The sequence below is a fragment of the Myotis nattereri genome (assembly GCF_964212035.1).
Source record: "Myotis nattereri genome assembly, chromosome: 6".
NCBI lineage: Eukaryota > Metazoa > Chordata > Mammalia > Chiroptera > Vespertilionidae > Myotis > Myotis nattereri.
Genome location: NC_138081.1, coordinates 95,847,719 through 95,869,425, shown reverse-complemented (window position 1 = coordinate 95,869,425; position 21,707 = coordinate 95,847,719). Strand labels below are relative to the sequence as shown.

Below are 21,707 nucleotides of genomic sequence, written 5' to 3'. Positions count from 1 at the left end.
CACCTCCCCCCTCACCCCCACCCCCCACCCCCAGGCCCCTGCTCCCCCAGAATGGGCTGCCCTCTCTAGGCACTTCTGTAGGAAGCGGGCAGCCACGAGGATCGAGAAAGGTGAAGGCCACAGAGCCCAAAGCGGGAGAAACACCAAAGCCGAAAGCCGCCAGGTGCTCCCTGCCCCCCCCCTCCCTCCCCACCAGCCCCCCTTCCCCCTCCCTCCCCTTTTCCGCCCCCCCCCCCTGCTGAGCCGGTGCGGGAGTGGGCCCAGCGGAAGGATAGGGAAGGGGCTTGGTGGAGGGCATCCCCGGGGGCTCAGGAAGCTGGGTGTTTGGGTGTTGTTTCCCTGCCTCAGGGTGAGGGCTCGGGGTCCTGTGAGCAGCGGCACCTGGACAGGGGGAGGGGGTGCGGGTTGGGGGTTTCAGTCCATGTCCCGGGGCAGAGACTGGAGCTGCTTGAGTCCCCCAGGGGTTGCTCTAGCGTCCGCCTGGGTCTGCTGCCCTATAACGATGACCTGGCCACATGGGCACTAAACTGGCAAGTCTCAAACATGTGACACGTGATCGGGCAGCTGTGGGGCGTGAGCCCGCCAAGGCGCCCGCATGTGGTCCCCGCGTGGAGGGCCATGTGGCTGGACAAGACGAACCGTGACCCTGCCTCTCCGGGGGTCGGGCTGAGGGGCAGCAGGGTCCGAATCAACACTGAGGGGTGTCCAGAGTGGCAGTGGGGGAGGGGTCACATAAGCCACAGGATTTGGGGAGAGGCTGTACATCTAAGAAGACTGCAGAGCCCAGCCAGTGTGGCTCAGTGGTTGGGTATCAACCTGTGAACCAGGAGGTCACTGTCTGATTCCTGGTCAGGACACATGCCCAGGTTTGGGGCTCAATCCCCAGTAGGGGGTGTGCAGGAGGCAGCCGATCAATGATTCTCTTCCATCATTGATGTTTCTATCTCTCTCTCCCTCTCCCTTCCTCTCTGAAATCAATAAAAATATACTAAAAAAAAAAAAGAAAGAAAGAAAGCAGAGAAGTCCACTGCGTCAGTGTCCGTGGGAGGGGAGCCCCTCTGGCACCCCAGAGCCTGGCTGAGTGACAGGGTGTTTTGAAACCTCCAAGCTCTATTAGCAAAAGGCCATGAAATTTGGCTGCTCCCCCTTCTGAGCGGAGGGGCACAGACTGTCACATGACACAGTCACTTCTGTGCGGATCTGAAAGCGGCTTTTACTTGATTGTCTTTGAGCTACAGCTCAGCGGGGCTCATGGGAAATACAGAGGAATAATTAAAACGATAAGCTTGTCTCGGGCCAGGTACCACACGGAGACCAGCACATGCGCTGCAGAGAGAGGGCGCGGGGCGGGGCCAGGCAGCAGAGAGAGAATGGACTGGGGGCCCCCAGCCCCAGGAGCCTCCCCCAGGCGCCTGGCCTGCCCTGGGCACCTCGGGAGGCCTAGACCCGGCCTGCTCTTGGATGTATTTTAAGATAAACAGGAAGAAATATCTGAGCAGAAAAAACATTGAAAGAACAAAACTTCTAAGCAGCAGGCTGGGTCCTTGCAGGGAGCATGATGACTGCTAATCGAAGAACATCAATTTACCCAGGAGAACAGGAGGCCACACAAGCACTGCAGGCAAAGGCAGGCCAGGGCCCCGCCCGCCTGAGGGGCTCCGGTCCTGGGCGCACTGGACCCCCTCTCTCTGTTTTCGTGTTGGTCCTTGGCAGGAGCGAGGATGAGTGCCAGCTTATCATTGGCTTAAAGACTGTACCCAAGTAACCTGCTCCTTTAACCTCATCCCCATTCCACCAGCTAGCTCCCTGGCCCCGGGCGCTGCTGGGCAGGTCTGCCCAGGATGGGAGAAGGGGGGCCTCTAGCAAACTAGAGGGTCCTCTTCCCCAGGGACCCAGAGGCCTGCTCTGCGGGTGGAGGGTGCAGGACCAGGGGCCCTGGCTTTTCCCAGAAGCCAGAGGCAGAGAGAGGGGCCCTGTCCAGCCTCAGCCTGGGCCTTGGGGGCACGGGCAATGCTGGGAAGAACACGGGAAGAGGCATCCACTTACTTTTCATGTGGGTGGTAACAGACAGAAACAAATTTTCCACGGACTTATTAAATCCTTTAAACTGACCAAGTTTCTGTAACTAAAACAGACACAGAAGGAGAGAGAGTTATGTTTGAAGACCTGTACGGCCCCAGCAGCCTCCCGGCTGCCAACCCCCAAACGCCGGCAGGTGTGTGCTGTGGGTGCTCGGTGGGTGTGGGTGCGGGAGTGGGTGACTGGTGCATGCAGGTGTGGGTGCTCGGTGGGTGTGGGTGCATAAATGTCTGGAGTGGAGAGGGCACTGTCCTCCTGAGGGACAGGTATCCTCTTTACTCAGCTTCTCTCTGAGTTTTGACACCACATTAAAGGAAGGAGCATGATCAAGGGGTTGTTGACAAGGCAACAATGACCTCTACGAAATACTGCCTGACATTTCATTGGCTTAAAGATTGTACCCAAGTAACCTGCTCCTTTAATCTCATCCCCACTCCGCGCAGAGGGGATGCCAACCCGGGCAGAACGCATGTGTCATAGGGGCTGACAGTGGAGCAGGCACCAGGTGACCAGCCTGAAGCCAAGGGTTAATTCTGCCTCCAAAAACTAAAGAGGGAAGAAGAAAAAGGAAGAGAAAACAACAGAAAAGAGATCACTTCCCTCTGCAAGTTTCATTCATCTATCCGTCCATGCATCCATCTGTCTATCCATCTATCCGTCCATGCATCCATCTGTCTACCCATCTATCCATCCATGCATCCGTCTATCCATCTATCCGTCCATGCATCCATCTGTCCATCCATCCATCCATCCATCCATCTATCCATGCATCCATCTATCCATCCATCTATCCATGCATACATACATCCATCTGTCCATCTATACATCCATCCATGCATATATCCGTCCATCTATGCATCCATGCATACATCTATCCATCCATCCATCCATCCATCCACCCATCTGTCCATGCACCCATTCATCCATCCACCCATGCACACATCTGTCCCTGCATCCATCCATGCATCCATGCATCCGTCCATCCATCCAACCATCCATCCATCCATCCATCCATGCATATATCCGTCCATCTATGCATCCACGCATCCATCCATCCATCCATCCACCCATCTGTCCATGCACCCATTCATCCATCCACCCATGCACACATCTGTCCCTGCATCCATCCATGCATCCATCCATCCGTCCATACATCCATGCATCCATCCATGCATCCATGCACGCATCCATCCATCCATCCATCCATCCATCCATCCATCCATACATCCATGCATCCGTCCATCCATCCACCCATCCATCCAGTAAATATGTCCTGAGCGCAGTGCTGTTCAAAGATCTTTGGAGAATTTAAAATCTCAAGGAGAAAGTAGAGCAGGATTTTGAAGGTCATTCCAGCATCTCAGTTTGAAATAAAAGAATGTGCATATTTTCTCTCCCCAGAGTGTGTATCCTTCTATATGCAGATATAGTTACTCCCTTGCATTCACAGGATAATAATGAAAATAATGAAGACCATACATCTCCATGGCACATTAGTTTCCAAGTACGGCATAGGCATGATTTCATTAATTTCTCACACCGGTCATGGAGGCAAGTCAGATGAGTATCAGTACTTCCACCTTTCAGGGGGGAACCCAGGGAACTCCCTCAAAATCACAGGGTTCATTTCTTTGGACAGAAAGGGCCCTGGTCTACGTTAGCACCTGCCAACAATCAGAAGACACACACACACATTTCTAGAGGCACCCACCCACTCTCGCATTCCTGTGAATCAACCTGCATTTCCCCTTCGGCCCCGGAGACCCTCAGACACACTGAGCCTCCGCAGACCCCACACCCATGGGACCGAGCACAGTGAGGGGAGAGAGGCCACGAAAAGACAAAAGGAAAGAGACGGGGACAGGAGTGCAGGTGAGGACGTGGGGTGCAGGTGAGGGTGTGGGGTGCAGGTGAGGACGTGGGGTGGGTGAGGGTGTGGGGTACAGGTGAGGACATGGGGTGCAGGCGAGGAATGGGGTATAGGAGAGGGTGTGGGGTGAAGGTGAGGATGTGGGGTAGAAGCAGATGAGTCAGTTGTTAATGCAGATGGTCCGGGGTCCCCAAAGCCTGGTGGTGGCACGACCCTGGGCAGAGCCAAGCACTTCCTGACCCCCAATCAGCCCTCCATTATCGGCCTCATTCATGACCATTCCAGACACAGCTGCCTCCCTCTGCCCTGGGGTTCTCCACCCATCCTCCCAGCCCCCTCTCTCCCTCTGTGTCCCCCACCCTCCTCCCCGGGGAGCCCACCGAGCAGACACATTACCCTGCCAGGGCTGCCACTGCACCAGCTCTCACTGAGCGGAGGTGGGGTGGGAGGAACCACGGAAATTTTGCTGCTGAGGAAAAATACAGGGATAAGAAATGGGTTATAAATGATGCAAGAACTAGTCTTACAAACACAAGATTCCTCCTCCTCCTATAACTGACGTTCTCTATCTTTGGGGCTTTTATGTGTGTGTTTAACTTCCTCGCGTTTAGCCGACCCCCACTTGGATGTGCTGCTGGGCACAGGGCATGAAGTCCGGGGTCTGAACGTGGGAACAGCAGGCGCAGACCAGCGTCTGCGTGCTCGTCACCTGCGCGACCTGCAGCAGCTGGGAGCTCAGGGCCGGCGGGCGGCCTGGCGGCTCTGAATCCAGAAGCCACACGCGTGTTCCCTATGGCATGGTCCCTCTGGAAACCACACGGGTAGAAGCACCAGAAATGTCATGGATGTAAAAAACCACCACGAGAAAAATCAGAAACTTGTGCGACAAGCATGGGGCGGGGGGGGGGGGGGGGAGGGAATGGGGGAGTGACAAGCAAAAAAGTCCTGAGATTGGAAAATCTCATTGTGGCCAAAACATAGCTGCTGGTGGGAGCTTCCAGCGACACTTCGGTGGGTGCCGGGGAACCAGGCGTGCGCCTGCCGGCATCCAGACAGCCGCTGTTCAGAATTTTGTGTAAAGAAGTTAACATCTGCCCGGCTGGTATGGCTCAACGGTTGAGTATGGACCTACGAGCCAGGAGGTCACAGTTTGACTCCTGGTCAGGGCACATGCCCGGTTGCGGGCTTTGATCCCCTGTAGGGGGCGTGCAAGAGGCAGATGATCAATGATTCTCTTTCAACATTGATGTTTCTATCTCTTCCTCTCCCTTCCTCTCTGAAATCAATAAAATATATTTTCTGTAAAAAGAAGTTCACCTCACTCAGGCCATTATTCACGTCCACCAATGTTTATTCAAAGATATTGGCGGCATGAATGATTCCAAACAAAGACTCGGTTTAGAATTTCATTGACCGTGCCATCAAAAATAATACTTTGTTTCCTTAGGACATTTCAGGAGAATTTAAGAAACAAAACAGAACATTTGGTGAGAAAACACCATGCTAGTGTCTAGAAGGCTTTTCATAAGAATCTGGCAGTATCTCTGAATCTTTTCCAGGTACTTTATCATTTAAAAAAAAAAAGTTACATTCCAAAGCAGTGACCTCTGAAAGTGCAGAGACCTCAGCTCCCAGCGGGTCTGTGTTCCAGGGCGGCCTGTCTGTCTCCGACACTCACCTTAGTCTCTGATAAGATTGCAGGAGCTTAGCCCCGGCGGTCTCGCGCCTGCCTGGAGAGATACCAGCAAAGGTCAGCGTTAGTAAGGGTATAACTCAGATGATGCAAATGCAAGAAGTAATAAGGTGACTATTTTTCTAATGTCACATCTTACAATGAAAATGTAAGATTTGGAGGGATAGCAATGTTCTAAAATTAGATTGTGGCGATGGCTGCATAACTATAGATTTACTTTAAAATCATTAGATTATGCACTTAAAAGAGGTGAAATTTATGCTTCTAACCTATATTCCAGTAAAGCTATTGTTACACACACACACTCACACACACACAAAGAGACCATAATAATTGCTGGGAATGGCTGCTTTTATTAAAAGTTGATATTGGATTCGATTTTCTAAATCTGGAGAATTTGAAAAATAGTTCAGGCTTCCAAGCTTCTATTTTGCTCTCTGGAAATATTTTATAATTGAATGACTATATTCCCTTTAAATGTTCCTTGTTGTGAAGCTTAAATTAATCTTTTAAAAAATGTAATCTCCTTATTTCCAGCTATAGAGGCTAATAATTTCCTAAACAAGAACACAGAGCTCTTTTTGTTTCAAGGAAAGGGGATTTATGAAGTATTAAGACCCCGAGATAGAGCTTCATGTGGTCAGAGTTCTGTGAACAGAGTGTTTCCTGGCCCAGTGTGTGGGGGAGGCCGGGAGGCAGCCTGACACCAGCAGAGCCACCGCCTGCCGTCCAGGAGTCCGTGCAGCTCCCGTCCTGAGCGTTCCAAAGAACGGCACGTATTCAAATCCTCTCCGTAAGACAGCAGGAAGGGCAGGTGGAGAGAGGAGCAGGGTGGGCAGGGAGGCCTTTGGGAGGGGGGCAGACAGCGTCTGACATTCAGTCAGCTGCCTCCTGACCCCCAGCCGACCCTGAACCGTGCAGCCCTGGGCTGGGTCCTCCACTGGGCGGGCCTCAGGGAGGCGCAGGCCCTGCCAGCATCTCAGATGCAGGCCCCCTGCCCGCGCACTTTTCCCGGGGGTTCATGGTGCTCACCAGATTCTAACAGAAGTCTGCGCGCCCTCCCCCATGAAGACACACGCCCTGAGACAGAAACGAGCTAGCAAGGCCAGCCTGCAATGGCGAGGCCACATCCGCAGGAGCCACGGAGAGGAAAGGTCCCGGCCAGGGCCGGCGTCACAGCGGCTGTGACAGCAGAGAGCGAATGGGCAAGAGGGAGAGAGACAGCAACGCCCCGGATCCCAGGCACAGCGCGCGGAGCCCTCCCGCGGTCGGGCTGTCACCTGCACTGCGGCTGCTCTGCCTCATCCTCTGGACCCTGGACTGTTTGCTGCAACAGCATCCCGGGGGCACAGCCACCAGCGTTACAGTCCGTCCGCCCAGATGCGATGCCATCACTCTACCACCTAGCGCCCCTCAGTGGCTCCCTACTGCCTCCTCCTGAAGGCCAAGCCCTGCACAGCATCCCTGGGCCTCCACACCCGCCTGGCCTCACCTCTCGGCCTGCTTGCCGACACCCTGCAGGCCTTGTCTTTCTGCTCCAGCAACAGAACCGCTTCTGACTGCCCTCCCTACCCCGGGCCTTGCCTGCTCACGCCTACCTACCCCCACACTTCACCTCGTGCTAATTGCCCAGGCATTTCTACCGCAGGCCCATATCATAGCTTCCTCTCCCTCTGCCACATTTCTAATTACCCAACCTGAGGTCAACACTGGCCTGGAAACAGCTCTCTGCTGCCCCCTGCTGGCTATTGCACCCTTGGCCTATGTATGAGTTGGGTGCAAGCTTTCTTTTTTCTTTTTTAAATGTATTTTAATTTTTTTTAATAAAAAATACTTTTATTGATTTTTCAGAGAGGAAGGGAGAGGGAAAGAGAGATAGAAACATCAATGATGAGAGAGAATCATTGATCGGCTGCCTCCTGCACACCCTCTACTGGGGATTGAGCCCACAACCTGGGCATGTGCCATTGACCAGTATCGAACCCGGGACCCTTCAGCCTGCAGGCCGACGCTCTAACCACTTAGAACCCTGGCTAGGGTGGGTGCACCCTTCTGTAAAGGTCAACTAGTAAACATTTTAGGTTCCCTGCCATGTAGGGTCTCTGTTCCAAGTACTTAACTGCCCTGTGACAGCAGTCAGACAATATGAAAGAGTGGTGTGTCTGGGATCTGACAAAACTGGACACTGAAACTGAGTTTCACGTACTTCCTATGTCACGAATATTCTTTTGACTTTTTGACCATTTAAAAATGTGAAACCCATTTTTAGCTTAGCTCCCAGGACACACAGCAGGCAGAGGGCCCGGTTGGGCTGACGGGTCCTAGCATGTCGTGTCCCTGCTTCCCCAGGTGTGAGCCGGGGGTATCCCCAGCAGCAGGGGGCCAGGGGGTCTCCCCAGCTCCCGGGGGCGCTCCCCGGCAATGCAGAGCCCCAGGCCCCGCCCTGCAGAATCGGAACCTGGTGCTGAATTTCAGAAGCCTGCCCAGGAGCTCTGTCCGATTTGCCATTTATTTTCAGTTTCTTTCTCTTCTATTCCTCAGGTGTTTCTTACACACCATTTCCTTAAAAAGCACTAAATGTTCACTTTTTGTTAAAGGAGAGCGCACAGCCATGACTCACAGCCGATGCCTTCCCACAGCGCGAGCATCAGTGAGAGGTGGACATCCTGTTGGCAGAAAGTCTCTCTCACCTGCGCCTGCTGACACCTGCAACCCGGGCATGTGCCCTGACCGGGAATCGCACCGCGACCTCCTGGTTCATAGGTCGATGCTCAACCACTGAGCCACGCCAGTGGGGCAATATTGTCATTTTTCTGCTTTAAAGCTCAAATATTAAGCAATAAAAACGTCATGGCTGTAAAATATACGCATTTACAGCACGGAGCCAGAAGAGGGCACTATCTCTATATGCTTAGCAAGTACCAAGGGGATTAGAATAAATGTCTTGTTGCAGGCTTCTGGGTACCAGTGATCTAGAAAATGACCATCGTACCTGCGCATTAGCTTTGCTACTTTCCCGGGGGCTCTCAAACTTGAAGTGCGTGGAAACAATTACTTGGGAACTTGGGAAATACACACTCTTGGGCCCCACCTGGTCCCACCGAGTCAGGAACTTTGAGGTGAAAATAGTTCAGAGCTGATCCCGGAGCCAGGGTCCCAGAAGCCCCAGCAAACACCTTCTGTGCAGATTGCCAGGTGCCTGGTGGCGGAGGGGTGGAGGGGCAGAGGGGACAATACCAGGGTGCAGGCCAGCACCGACGTTCCCACCTCTTCACGCACCACAGAGAAACCATGACGACCACGGCATGTGAGGAACTGTTTAAAGACAACACTAAATGTTGGATTATAAAACCTTAGAGGGGAAAAACAGTCTACAATCAGAAAAGAAATGAAGGAAAGGAGAATGTTTAAATGCTCGATGTACCATCTCCCTGCAAAATAAGGAATTGGGGCTCAGTTTCCCTGTTTCCGAATGTTTTTAATGGTTGGAGAATTAGCATAACAAGCTGCCACAGTTCACCTCATTCTTCTTCTGTGGATTATTGCTTATACCTTCCCTACTTTCAGGGACATTTTTGGAGCAATTATTGTAAATGGCACATATCCAATTAGATCATTAAAATAGAGGTAAGTAAAAGCGTACGGCATGATGATGGAATTACTCCAACTGGACTTCACATTTGGCTCTAGGTTTCTGGGTGCCAAAAAGGAAAAGAACCCTGACTTTTCAGTTTTAGGTGCCTACTAGGTGCTAATTCTGACAATGGAAGCTACCACACAGAGCATCACATTTTATCTCCAAACAACCTATCCTTACTTTCCCATTCATGTACATTTGCTCACAGCTCCCGCCCTCCAAGAACTGAAAACCTGTTTAGGACAGAGGACCAAGAGTTGCAGGCGGCGAGGGCAGCATTAGTGTGGCGTCCACGGGACCGAGGCCCCGGGAACCCAGGGCTCAGCTCTGCCGATGACTGGCCCTGGGTTGTAAACCAGCGGGAAAGGGGCTACTGGGAAACACTCCTGGGCACACTGGTGATGGGCAGAAACAATTAGATCAGGCCCCTGATGCCTGGTGAAGACTTAAATGTAAACGAGCTCATAACGGTTAGGAGAGAAGCGTGGCTACCGTATCGATGACAGGACCAGGAAGACGTCTCTACGCATAAAAGCAGAGAAAGAACTTCTACAGGAACAGGTAGGATGGAACACAAACAAGAAAAACTTCTGCATGTCAACAAAGGTGCGCGGTGCAGCGTACACGGCTGAAAAGGGCTGAGAGCCTCAACATCTACCGGGAGTCAAAGCAGCGGAAATGGCCCATCCGATAATTAGGTGACTCCAACTGAAATAGCAGGGGGCACGGGGGCCACCGGAGTGGTTTCACTGTGTTGACAGAGTTGTTTGCTTTTAGGGGTAATTCCTGCTGGTGGCAGAGGTGCACGTGTTCCTAACACTTTCTTTCCTTCTGTTTCTAGAACTCTCCAGAGATGTGCCGAAGACCGCTCTCCAGGGGTGTTCACTGCACTTTACTATGACTTTAATAATATGACAAACTCCCAAAAATGTGACAGCAGAACTGGAAATTCCCTAGCTATCCAACAACAGTGATGATGATATTATGTGGAGAGATATCAGAATACGTCTGTATGGATAATTTGATCCCAAAGATATATTAGTTTGGCTCATATAAAATTTCCTCTATTCATCATTTTTACCTAAAAATGTACATACATACTCACCAATGTAGACGCGTATATTCACCAAAGAACAGAAATGATATCTACCAAAATGTCAACAATAATTCTCCGGGTGAAGTCACTGTATTTTCAATGTTACTGTTTACGCTTTTCTCCATTTTTCCATTTTTAAAATGAATCCATATTACCTTTACATTCAGAACAAAATCACAAATGTAATTTGAAATCGTGTCTCAAGGGACAGGACTTAAGAGGGCGGCTCACGCGCCCCGCCAGGGGGCGCCCGGGCACACGCTGCCCAGAGGGGAACTTGGAAAACATCAAAGCCTTTCACCCAGTCATTCTTCTGAGACGCCACCGACGGACACAGACAGAGACGCCGACGTCCACCACAGAGTCATCTGTGACGGGAAAGTCCGAGCACGGCTGCTCGCTGACCAGAGGGGCCCAGCTGAACACGTGGGAGCGCATCCCGGCCGTCAACATACGCTGGGAGAAGTCTTGGTAGCACAGGGACATGCTGACGCTAAATTAAATTATAAAGCAAGATGGAGACCTGCAGACAGTCTCACGTGGTGATTCTTGCCCCCCGCCCTGCAGAGAGCTGGCCTGTGCAACCTTGGGATGGGGCAGCGATGACGGGGTGAGCTCTGAGGCCAAGCCATGTCGACAGAGACGGACACAGTAGGAGAGAGGTTCCAGGGGTTCGGGGAGGGGCTGGGGGACAGGAGTTACTGCTTAATGGGCACGAGAGTGTCGGTGTGGGAGGATGGAAAGTTCTGGAGACGGATGGCGGTGATGGTTGCACAGCAGTGTGACTGCACTTAATGTCACTGAACCGTACACCTAACCATGGTTAAAATGCTACGCTGAATGCTGCCTGTGTTCCAGCACATTAAAACCATTGTGAAGGTGCCGCGGCGCTCTGTCTTGTCTCTCTAGGGTCACCAGCTGGAAGCCGGCGCCTGGCCGCGGGGGTCGGCAACCCTGTGGAGGGGTCCCGGCGGGAGATGGCCGGCAGGTGCGTGCCTGAGCCCCGAGAAAGCCGCCCCTGCAGCCCAGGCGAGCCTTCCGCTGGAGCCAGGCGTGTGCAAGAATAATGCTACTGGAGCCGCCGCGTGCTCCCGGCCGAAGGCAAGGGGCGCACAGAAGGGAGCCCGGGTCCGACGCCCCTCGTGGTGTAAACCGGCACCTCGCTCTCTGCCTCTGCTGAGGGCGCGGGGGCTGCGCAGGGCCGCGTTCACACCTCTACAACCACAGCACGAGCTGCTGGGCAGATGCACGGCTGTCCAGCTGCCCCTGCTCTGCGGGTGACGCTCCGGGTGGGGCGAGCGCCGCGTTCAAGGCCAAAGCTCCAGGAGGGACACCGCAGCCGTCACATGGTGTGTGCCTCGCCCCGCCCCCCGGCCTCCGCCCGTAAACAGGCCAGCAGGACATCTGGGGCCACAGGCCCCTGGCCCGGGAGCAGTTAAAGGAAAGTGTTGACAAGGCCATTGGGGCCAGGAGAGAGGAGGCAGCGGGAAAGGGTTGAGAACCCTGGGCTGGAGGGACTCACACTGGCCGCGTCGGCTTCTCGAGCTCCTCGAGCTCCCGTTAGAGGTGTCCCCCGCCCGATCCTAACACGCTCGGCGGAAGCACCCTTGGGTCTTGACAAGAAGAGTCGGGAGTGGAGCCCAGGGGAGAACGTCACGCACAGAAACAAGCAGCTTATTTCTCCACCTCAAACCATCACTTTTCCAGGAAAAAGAAAAAGTGTTTCCAGCACCCCGTTCCCACTGGGCCAGTGCAGGTTCCGCCCTGACACAGCGCCTGGGGGGGGGGGGGCGCCATCGCTCAGGCGCAGGGGGGCGATGCCTGGCCCGCGGGCCCCCGTAGGTACTCCCTTCTCTGCCCCGCTGCCACCCTCCGGCATGGCGCCTCCGTAACCACGGCACTGCCATTCTCACCACGGGTTCGGGTCCCAGCTGCTGATCACACCGTCACGTGGACTTTGCGACTGTTTTATAAGACATGCCTGGTCCACAAGACACAGACCAGCTACTCCCTCCCTCCCACCCCACGGTCGTGGCAGGTGACTTCATCACATCCGCGTCTGCTCAGTTCTAACCCACCCACGCCGTGCTCTCCAGCGATTCACGCAATCGTGTCGGTCAAGGTTTTGTATCCGGAACGAGGTTTTGTGCTCGGGCCGCGAGGGGCTCACGGGACAGGTTCTGCGTGCGGAGAGCGAGGAAAGTGCGCACACATGGACCCGATCGAAGGCGCTCCCGGCGATTCCGGGGACACGTGCGGAGGAGGGAGGCCTGGCTCCCAGGAGCTGGGCGTCGGGGAGACTCCTGGGACACGGGGCAGTGAGGCAAACACCGCGACCCAAGGTGGGCACATGGGGGCGGGCAGGGCAGAGGCAGGAAACCGCCAACAGGAGCACCAGGAGGACGGGGGTGATGCTGTCACCTCGCTCTGTGGAGTTGTTTCCATTCAAAAGCTTTAAACCCCATATTTTAAAACGAGGAATTTATCATTTTTAATTTAGTAAAGATTTTGAGCGCGTTTACCTTCAGTTGGAAATTTCTTGGCCCGTTCCTCAAAGAACCATTCTCCGGATTTTATCCTCACGTTTCTGGAAAGCAAACAGAAGGAGCGTCGGCTGGGAAGTGGCCCCTCACAGGGAGGTGGGGGGTCACACGGTATCAGTCTGGCCAAGGGCCTCGGGGTTCAGACCTGCGGCCCAGCCCCTGACCCTGCCGCTCTCCCAGAGAGCTCAGCGTGTGACCAGTGGCCGCAGGGTGGGGTCTGTGCGTGGGCGTGTTTTACCGTCTGTGTAATATGTGCATGTAACACATACACCTCAACCTGTTCATGGGCCCAACACACGGTAAGTACTTCGCGTTTTCTGAATAAATGTACAAGGGGAAACAAAATTGCCATCGAAATAATCAATTTGATTGATCGAGTATACAGATGTTGTATTATAAAGCTGTACACCTGAAATTTATATACTAGTAATATATTGACCAACGTTGCTCCAAAATAATTTTTAAAAAATCAAGGAGCCTTGGCCAGTATTGTTTGGTGGTTAGAACACTGGCGTGCACGCCGAAGGGTCACAGGTTTGATTCCTGGTCAAGGGCACATGCCTGGGTTGCAGGTTTGATTCCTGGTCCCCCGTTGGGGTGCATGTGAGAGGCAACCAATCTATGTGTCTCTCTCACATCAATATTTCTCTCCTCCTCCATCTCCTTCCCTCCCTTCCACTCTCTCTAAAAATCAATGGGAAAAATATCCTTGGGTGAGGAAGGAAGGAAGGGAGAGAGGGATGGAGGGAAGGAGAGGAGAAGAAGGGCAGGAGGAGAGGAGAGGAGAGGAGAGGAGAGGAGGGGAGGGGAGGGGAGGGGAGGGGAGGGGAGGGGAGGGGAGGGGAGGGGAGGGGAGGGGAAAAGGAGAGAATGTATCGCATTTATGGCGGAAAGCAACAGCATGAGGAAAAGCTAGGAAAAGCATTCCATGCGGCCTCTTCGCTGGGAGGAAGATCATCCAGGGGTCACTTCACCTCGTTTAGGGTGAACCTGAGTTACCACAACATTTACCAAGAGCCAACAGAGAAGGCCCCGCAGGCCCCGCAGTCTGGGATGTGGGATCACTGTGCTTCGATGGCGGCTGGGGGCCTGGGGCCGGCGGAGCACCTGAGCCCGGGGCAGTGGCTCCTTGGCCAGCTGGCCTGCAGTGCTCCCTGGGCTGCAACTCCCCGTCTCGGCCACATGGAGACGCGCACGGGGAGCCGCTCCTGTGCTCAGTGCCTGGAACTCACGCCCCAAGCGTGCTTTACTCTTGACAGTTTCCAAATTTCTGGAGAAACCACCTTCGACCTCTCAGTGCCCCGGACGGTAGAACTGTTCACGTCCTCTGAGGATGTAGAGAGGCAATGCACAGAAGCTGTAAATCGCTCACACCCTTAAAAGAATGTGCACAAACCCCGCCAATTCCTTGCTTACGTAAGAAACATGGAAGCTTCCACTCGCGGCCAATTCCCTTCTGTAAAGCACTTACTGACGGTTGTTCTCATTCGGTTCTTTTTAGCCATATGTGAACACCAGTGGGTTCCTTAGGGTAAGGCTTATAAATGCTGCTACTCACGGCCTGAGACCGAGGTGAGCAGCCCTGGCGTCTCTGTCCTGGTCAGGGCCCCACGGGGAAGCCCGCGTCGCAGGAACCGAAGGAGGACTTCCTGCTCATCCCAGATGGCGGACCAGAGTGTGTCCACGAAGCTTCTCGGAACAGTTTCTGAGCTCAGCAACGGGCTAACGCCTTTACGTTTCTTGAACAGAACCATGACTTGCTTCCTTAAAACTTCTCAAGTCAATCAATAAGTACGCAAGGTTTAAGTAAGATCTAGGGGGGCGGGGGGGCGGGGGGCGGGGGGTGGGGGGGGGCGGGGGGCTGGGAGACAGAGGGCCAGGAGACCTGAGTTCTTTCGGGGTCTGGCCTTTCCACTCACTGCATCCAGGTCACTGTGATTATGACCGCGAGCGCCGGTGCCTAGACGCCCCTCATCAACTCCTGGGGGGCCCGGAGCTGTGCGGTCGCTGTCACTGCATGAGCCCTGCGAAGCAGCTGCTGGGAAGCGCTCTGCTAATTCCAGCACAGGCGCTCACCGGACAACCCCGAGAGGTCTGACCTGTCACTGCCAGCCGGCAGGGGGCCGGTCAGTCACAGCGGAAGGAGGCGACACTGTCCCTACTTCCTGCTCCAGAAACGTCAGCGTGATGACCCTGGGTGGCTCCACTCAACGGGCAGAGGTGGGAGCTGCCCTGTGCAGTCAGGGTTCCTCAAGCGGCTAAAGCAGCACATTCCCGCGTGGCCTCCGCTCCCCCCAGTGCCCTGATGGCAAAGCAGCCTCCAGCCCCTGGCTCGTCAGACCGACAAGCTGCCGAACTCCCAGGGAAGGAGCTCCCTGTGAACCTGAGCTCAACCAACTGCTTCGCCAGCCTGTCCAGCTGCTGGGCGAGTCCCAGCTAACGTGGTCCCGCATGCTTTCCGCGAAAATCATTTCACTTCTTGCGTCTAAGATGGCTTTTACTAACACAGCACAAGTGAGGTTTCTGCACCAGCCCAGGCGATCTGATTTCAACGTTCTCACAGGAAAACAGACTGATCGCGGCGATTAACTCCTAGGTAACCGGGAGCGGAGTGAGGACGTCGAGATGAAGATAAAGAAACGGCTTCATCAGGCCGCCGCCACTTGGTGCGAAGCATTGATAACTCTCCCCCACTTGGCCTCGGAGAGCTGATAGGCACAGCCCCAAGCATGATGGAGGCCCGTGGCGGGGCCCGGAAGTGCGTGTGGGTTGGGGAGTGAATGACATCCCACGTGGGCAGGGGCTCCCGGGAACCGGAGGGATCAGGTGGGACCTGCACCGGGGGAGCCTGAGACAGCGGCCTGAGGTCTCCCGTGCATCGTGCCCTCGGACGTGCCGGCCGCTCACACGCTCGGCCCCGGCAGCAGCTGGAAGTGAGGAGAGCGGGCGGGGTGTGAGGCCGCAGGGAGGGGTGGGCGCTGTGGCCAATCGGAGAACCCACACACCGTTTCCACATGGAGATGATAAGTATTAGGCATTCAAGGCCAACGAAACAAGGTCTTGGGCTGTCGCAGCCTGCTGGCCATGGCGGTGTGGTTCCTGCTTTTATCCCCCATAACTCATTTCCACCACCCCTTTGTTGAACTGTCTGTCACATTCTCTCTCTCTCTTTTATTTTTTTTAAAATATATTTTAATGATTTTTTACAGAGAAGAAGGGAGAGGGATAGAGGGTTAGAAACATCGATGAGAGAGAAACATCAATCAGCTGCCTCCTGCACACTCCCCACTGGGGATGTGCTCGCAACCAAGGTACATGCCCTTGACTGGAATCGAACCCGGGACCCTTGAGTCCGCAGGCCGACACTCTATCCACTGAGCCAAACTAGTCAGGGCCTCTCTCTTTTTAATGTTTTTATTGATTTTAGAGAGGAGGAGAGGGAGAGACAGAAACATCAATGATAAGAGAGGATCATCGAGTGGCTGCCTCCTGCGCGCCCCCTACTGAGGATCGAGCCCGCAACCCGGGCCTGTGCCCTGACTGGGACTCGAACCATGACCTCCTGGTTCATAGGTCGATGCTCAACCACTGAGCCACACCGGCCGGGCTGTCTGTCATCACCACCGCCACCAGCCTCATCGCCTCGCGTCTGGTTTCACTACCAGGACTTTCACGTGGCCTGTTACCTTATCTCCCCTCCCGAGCCCGCCTGGCCCCACAGCCCCTTCTCCTGGTTTTCCTCCGGCAAAGCCCGTATGTCCCCGAGCCCAGCTCTCTGGGCGGCTCTGAAGACTCTGCCCTCGAGGGGGAGCTCCCAGCAGACAGGAGAGGGCGGAGGCAGGAGGGGATGGGACGGGGAGACCGGGTCCCAGTCTTTCTGACCTCATGGCCATGGGCCAACTATCTGGTGTCTCCAAGCCCCTGTGCCCTCACCTGGAACACAGGATCACAGCAGTGGCTGCCCCAGGAGACCGCCTCCGGGTTTAAGACCGACAGTCGGCGCCAAGGACAAGGAGCGCTTCGCCCGCCCTCGCAGTGGTGGGCGGTCCTTGTCACGCCCATGTGTCTCCTCTCCCGACTGTGTCCGTCCTTCTCATCCTGGCCTCTCCCGGCAGCGCTGCAGCCAGGGCTGCTCCGCGGTCCCCTGAGGACACCTGCCCTGAAGGCGGGGTCCTCGCTGCCCCGGACGCCCCCCAGCCAGGCCGGCCCTCGCCTGCACTGGCTGCATTACCTGCGAGCTGGGTTTGCTGCTGCTTCTTTGTAATTGAGGTCCCAGAGCTTCTCCTTCCTTGGTTTGAAAACGCGATGCCCCTCGTGCGGTGCCCACAGGCCCCCTGGTTCTCGGGGAGCAGGACTCAGGCCGAGGAAGAAGCAGACACGGGAAACAGACGGGGCGCAAACCCGCCTCCAGGCCCCCGTTCAGTTACGAATGTCAAATGTTCTAAAGGGCTACCAGGCCTTCTCTTTGTGTGGCCATGCCCTGGCCGGTGTTGTCCAGTGGTTAGAGGGCCATCCCGTGCACCAAAGGGCTGTGGGTTTGATTCCCAGTCAGGGCTCGTACCCGGGTTGCGGGTTGTGGCAACCGATTGATGTTTCTCTCTCACATCGATGCTTCTCTTTCTCTCTTCCTCTCCCTTCCTCTCTCTCTTATTGAAAAGCATAGCCTCAGGTGAGGATTAAAAAAAGAGAGAGAGAGAGGACAGCAGCCCAGAGTGGACCAACCAGAGCAAGAGCAGAGGGTTTTGAAGAAGCAAAGAGAAAGGGGCGGGGGTACAGATGTTAGAAATGAGTTAGCTCTCCCGTCCGGGACCTGTGTCGGTTCACACAGGGCAATGCAATTATCTTAGGTGTTTTGAAAAACATCTTCATTTCAAAAGAAGGAAGCTGGGGTTACAGAAATCACACTTGGCATCCTTAGAGGGCAGAGTTTCAACACCAGGGCCCGACGCTGGGGCCGAGATTTCAACACGGCCAGCGCCTGGGCGGCCGCTCAGCCCCGTCCCCCCGTTTTGACTTTTTGCTTCTAGTTCACTTTTAGGAGAAAATTGCTGAAGAACCGAATGCCTTACCACGCCGTGTTTCTCGTTAGGCCTCAGTGTCTGTGGCTGATTAAAACGGAGGAAGAGCGTTCGATCTCTGGAGACATTTTTAGAATTAATTGCCACCCACCCTTCTGAGGGCCCAGGCCTGCAGGAGCGAGCACAGGTGTGGCCGGCGGCCGCAGTGATTCTGCTCCTTCCTCTCAAGCCCAGGAAAGCCCGAGGGCTTGGCTCCCACGAGCCCGGGAGACCTGAGATGCGAGGAGGTGGGTCTGGTAGGAGTCGGTGCTGGAGACGGAAGGCAGGCCGCTCAGGACCACAGACATCGGGTGGGACGGCTGCACTTTCCTCTGGGTGAGCGACTGAAATGCATCAGGCCTTGCGAAGGGACTGGAAATTTAGGGAGATTCGTGCCAGGGCTCCCCAAAAGCAGCCCTCCTGAGTTAGGGGAGCGGGAATCCGGCCGCTGCATTCACACTGAGCGAGCGGGCTGGCGACTGCGGAGCGAGAACTGGTCTCGGGTCTCCGGGCCGCCGGCTCCGCCCCGGGCTCAGGGCAGACCACTCCCTCCCCACAAGTCCTGTGGCGGCCTGGTGCACGCTGTCCCCAGCCACCAGAAACACTCCCGTGGGGGTGCAAGGACCCACGGACAACCCATTCTTGCTTGGAACAGTGGGAGCCCAAGCCCAACATGTTTACCATTTTCAAAATGGACAGTTCAAAAATACCAATTCCCTGATAAAAAAAAAAAATGCTTAAAACCTCACACCACCAAAAGATTAAAATACATGAGATTCAGTCCATCACGAATGGAAAGCATGCCCGTTTCTTTTTTTTTTTTTAATCCTCACCAGAAGATACGTTTTTAGTGATGAGAGAGAGAGAAGAGGGAGAGAAACATGGATGGGTTGCCTCCTTACGAGCCCCAACTGGGGATCAAGTCTGCAACCTCGGTATGTGCCCGGACAGGGATTCGAACCCACAGCCCTTCAGTGCACGGGACAACACTCCAATGAACCGAGCCACCCGCCAGGGAAATCCAATGGATTTTGAATTACGGTGACCTCCAAGTCTCAGAAGTCTGCTCTGCAAACATCTGCCCACTGCACTTGAGGCTTGTCTCGGGCCACCGCCCAGGACTCCCCCATCCTCACCTGCCCTCGTAGCACACGGTGCACCTCCAGAGGCGGGTCCTGCTCAGGAACACGCGGCACCTGGAACACACGCAGTGGCTGCAGCCCTGGCACACGGCGCCCCGGTCCAGCAGCAGCCCCAGCGCCCGCCGGCAGTGGGCACACGCCTTCTCCTGGTGCCCCTGGCCTGGGCTCTTCCCGCCTTTCCACCAGAGATGCTGCAGGTGCGCCTTCAGCTTCCTGTGGCCCAGAGAGTTCCATCAGATCCCACAGAGCGGGCGGCAGAGGCCAGACACCCTCCCCGCGGCCAGGGCCCCGACAGCGCCCCCACGGCAAGGGACAAGGGCTTGCCACCCATGCCCTGGGCCCCTCCATGGCCCATCCGAGGCTCAGGGGGTTTCTCAGCTGTGAAACGGACGGGGAAACCTTACCCCAGGGCTGCTGGGAGGGTGAAGGGCAAAGCATCAGGGAGAGGCCTGGCACAGAGGAGCGAGCTGCTCATTGCTCTGGGTTTATCCTTTCGTGCCCAAAGGGCATTAAAATGATAGGCAGGAACAGAGAGGAGAGGGAAAAACAACGCGCAGAGGATGACAATCTATGTGCAAGGCACGGAAGCTCTGTAACGCAACAGGCACGCCTGCGACTGCCATCCGTCGGCTGAGATGGCTTAACGGATGCTCTGCTTGGACACTGCCCACTCGCGGTGGCCAAGCCCCTAGGCAGCAGCCCCAGGGCAAAGGGCTATCTCGCTGGACCTCAGGACACTCTTTCTGAAATATCCCTGTGACCTGCTTTTAGAAGAGAGAAGCCAATTCCAAGCACACGCTTACACCCCACTTTCAGGCTTTCCCCAGAATCGGCAGCCTCAGGTACCTGGCCCCAGGTACACGTTCTTCACTGATACCCAAAGCGATGCTCCTCATCAGGGGTCGCCAACCAGGGGTCCGTGTGCTCTGAAAGGCTGGCGACCGCTGGTCTAATCACGGAGAGATCTTTCACCCCGTGCTCAGCCTGCTGCATTTCTTAGCATTAGGAAGGGAGTCCTTTTAGAGAGTCTGGGGATAGCAGGTGGGGATAGACAAAGCGCACTGCACCTTCCAGGTGTCCAGGAAGTCTCCCTCCTCCCTCAGGCACGCGGTGCCCGCAGGTGTGCTCTGGGCGGGTGTTCTCCTTGGCAAACCCTGAGAGCCCAGCCCGGCCCACAGCCCCGCCCTTCACTGCTCTCCTGGACCTCACATCCCCACAGACGCGGACAGACAGAGCATCGGCGTCCAGTTGGCCTCCCAACCCACTTGAAGGGGGGGCTGGATAGCTGACATGGACACTGCTCTGAAACACCCAGTTCTGCTTCAGTAAATGTTAGCTGACAGCAAACAGCTCTGCAAAGATCGGATCTCCAGCCAAAACACATAGTGCCAAGAAGGTGAGCAAACATATTGAGAACAGTATGCCATATATGCCAGGTCCCTTGAAACAGCAAGGATGGACCAGCTCCTGGCACAAAGACGGAGGAAAGACGTGCCCACGGGCGGGAACAGGCCAAGCAGGTTTGGGTTCCACATCCTCCTCCTTTCCTCACAGCCAAAGTGAGAAGAAAAAAAAAAGAAGAAGAAGAAAAGAAAGAAAAAAAGGCAGGAATGGATTCCAGCAGATTTGCTGTGCCTTCAGGTGCCACGGAAAATAATTTAGGAAAACCTTTAACCAGGGGGCTTGCCCCCAGGGATGCTGGAAGCCTGTCAGCTTCCCTAGAGTTATTCCTGCAAATGTATCCCCAAAAAGGGATACATTGAGTGAGTAACAAAAGCAGCTTAAGTAAAGGTGATCCCGCCTCCTGCCCCCTGCCCGCCCCCCTGCCCAGGGGCACTTGTCAGACCAGAGGCTGCAGGCAGCGAGGAGCCATATGCCATGTCCCGGGGGCAGCTCCCAGCAGGAAAAGCCACCACCCCAACGGCCCCCCCATCCAGGGCACGTACCGGACCCGCTCCTCCTCGATGCTCTGCACCGCCCGGTCCCGGTGCAGCACCCGGAGGACCGCCTCCTGCTCCAGCTCCTGCAGGGAGTCCAGACTGACTTCTTGGGCCATTTCGCTGTCGCTTCTGGGACAGGGTGACGTTTCACTCCATGGCCCAGCGCCCGTCGCGCAGCGCGGAGGGGCCGCGTCCAGCAGCCCCGGTTCCCGAAAGCGCTCCCGCTCCCGTTCCCCGGCCTCTGCGTGTGGCTCTGCTTCTCCCCTCTCCCTGCCGCACTCCGGGACAGAGCCGGCCACCGGCCACCGGGCGCTCTGCTCTCACCAGCCGCAGCCTCTGGCGTCCGTCCGAGACAAGAGCGTGTCTTCCTCTGAGGTCTTGCCAGCGGGCTCTACGCGAGGCACGGGCCCAGCACCCAGATAACTCCTGCGGAGCAGGCCTATCTCCAATCTGAGGGGTTTAAATAGCAGCAGGGAGACGGTCAGTGACTCAGAGGCAAACTGTCCCCTTCAAACATCTGCCGGTCGCCAGGAAGGACAGCAGAAAGCCAGCTGGCTCAGCGCCTGGGGAGAGAATAAAAGCAGGTCAGGGCGCCCGGCCTGCATCCCTGCAGCCTCGCCTCCACACACGGGGAGCCCTTTGCGTTGTCT

At 55.4% G+C, this 21,707-nt stretch overlaps 1 protein-coding gene across 6 annotated transcripts in view; it reads right to left on the bottom strand.

The window, feature by feature from the left end:
* Positions 1 to 21,707, bottom strand: part of SYTL3 (synaptotagmin like 3) — a 44,668-nt gene that overhangs the window by 18,267 nt on the left and 4,694 nt on the right. For 3 of the 6 annotated variants that reach the window (XM_081094788.1, XM_081094787.1, XM_081094786.1), the window contains exons 2-4: positions 21,064 to 21,620; positions 19,112 to 19,330; positions 12,898 to 12,962 (exon numbers count right to left, since the gene is read on the bottom strand). In XM_081094788.1, coding sequence (XP_080950914.1) covers positions 12,898 to 12,962; positions 19,112 to 19,330; positions 21,064 to 21,173 — 394 coding nt within the window. In that variant the 5' untranslated portion in view covers positions 21,174 to 21,620. Of the gene's footprint in view, positions 1 to 2,046; positions 2,126 to 4,345; positions 4,419 to 5,627; positions 5,680 to 12,897; positions 12,963 to 19,111; positions 19,331 to 21,063; positions 21,621 to 21,707 lie in introns of all 6 variants that reach the window. The other 3 variants (XM_081094783.1, XM_081094784.1, XM_081094785.1) reach the window with 2 other exon arrangements.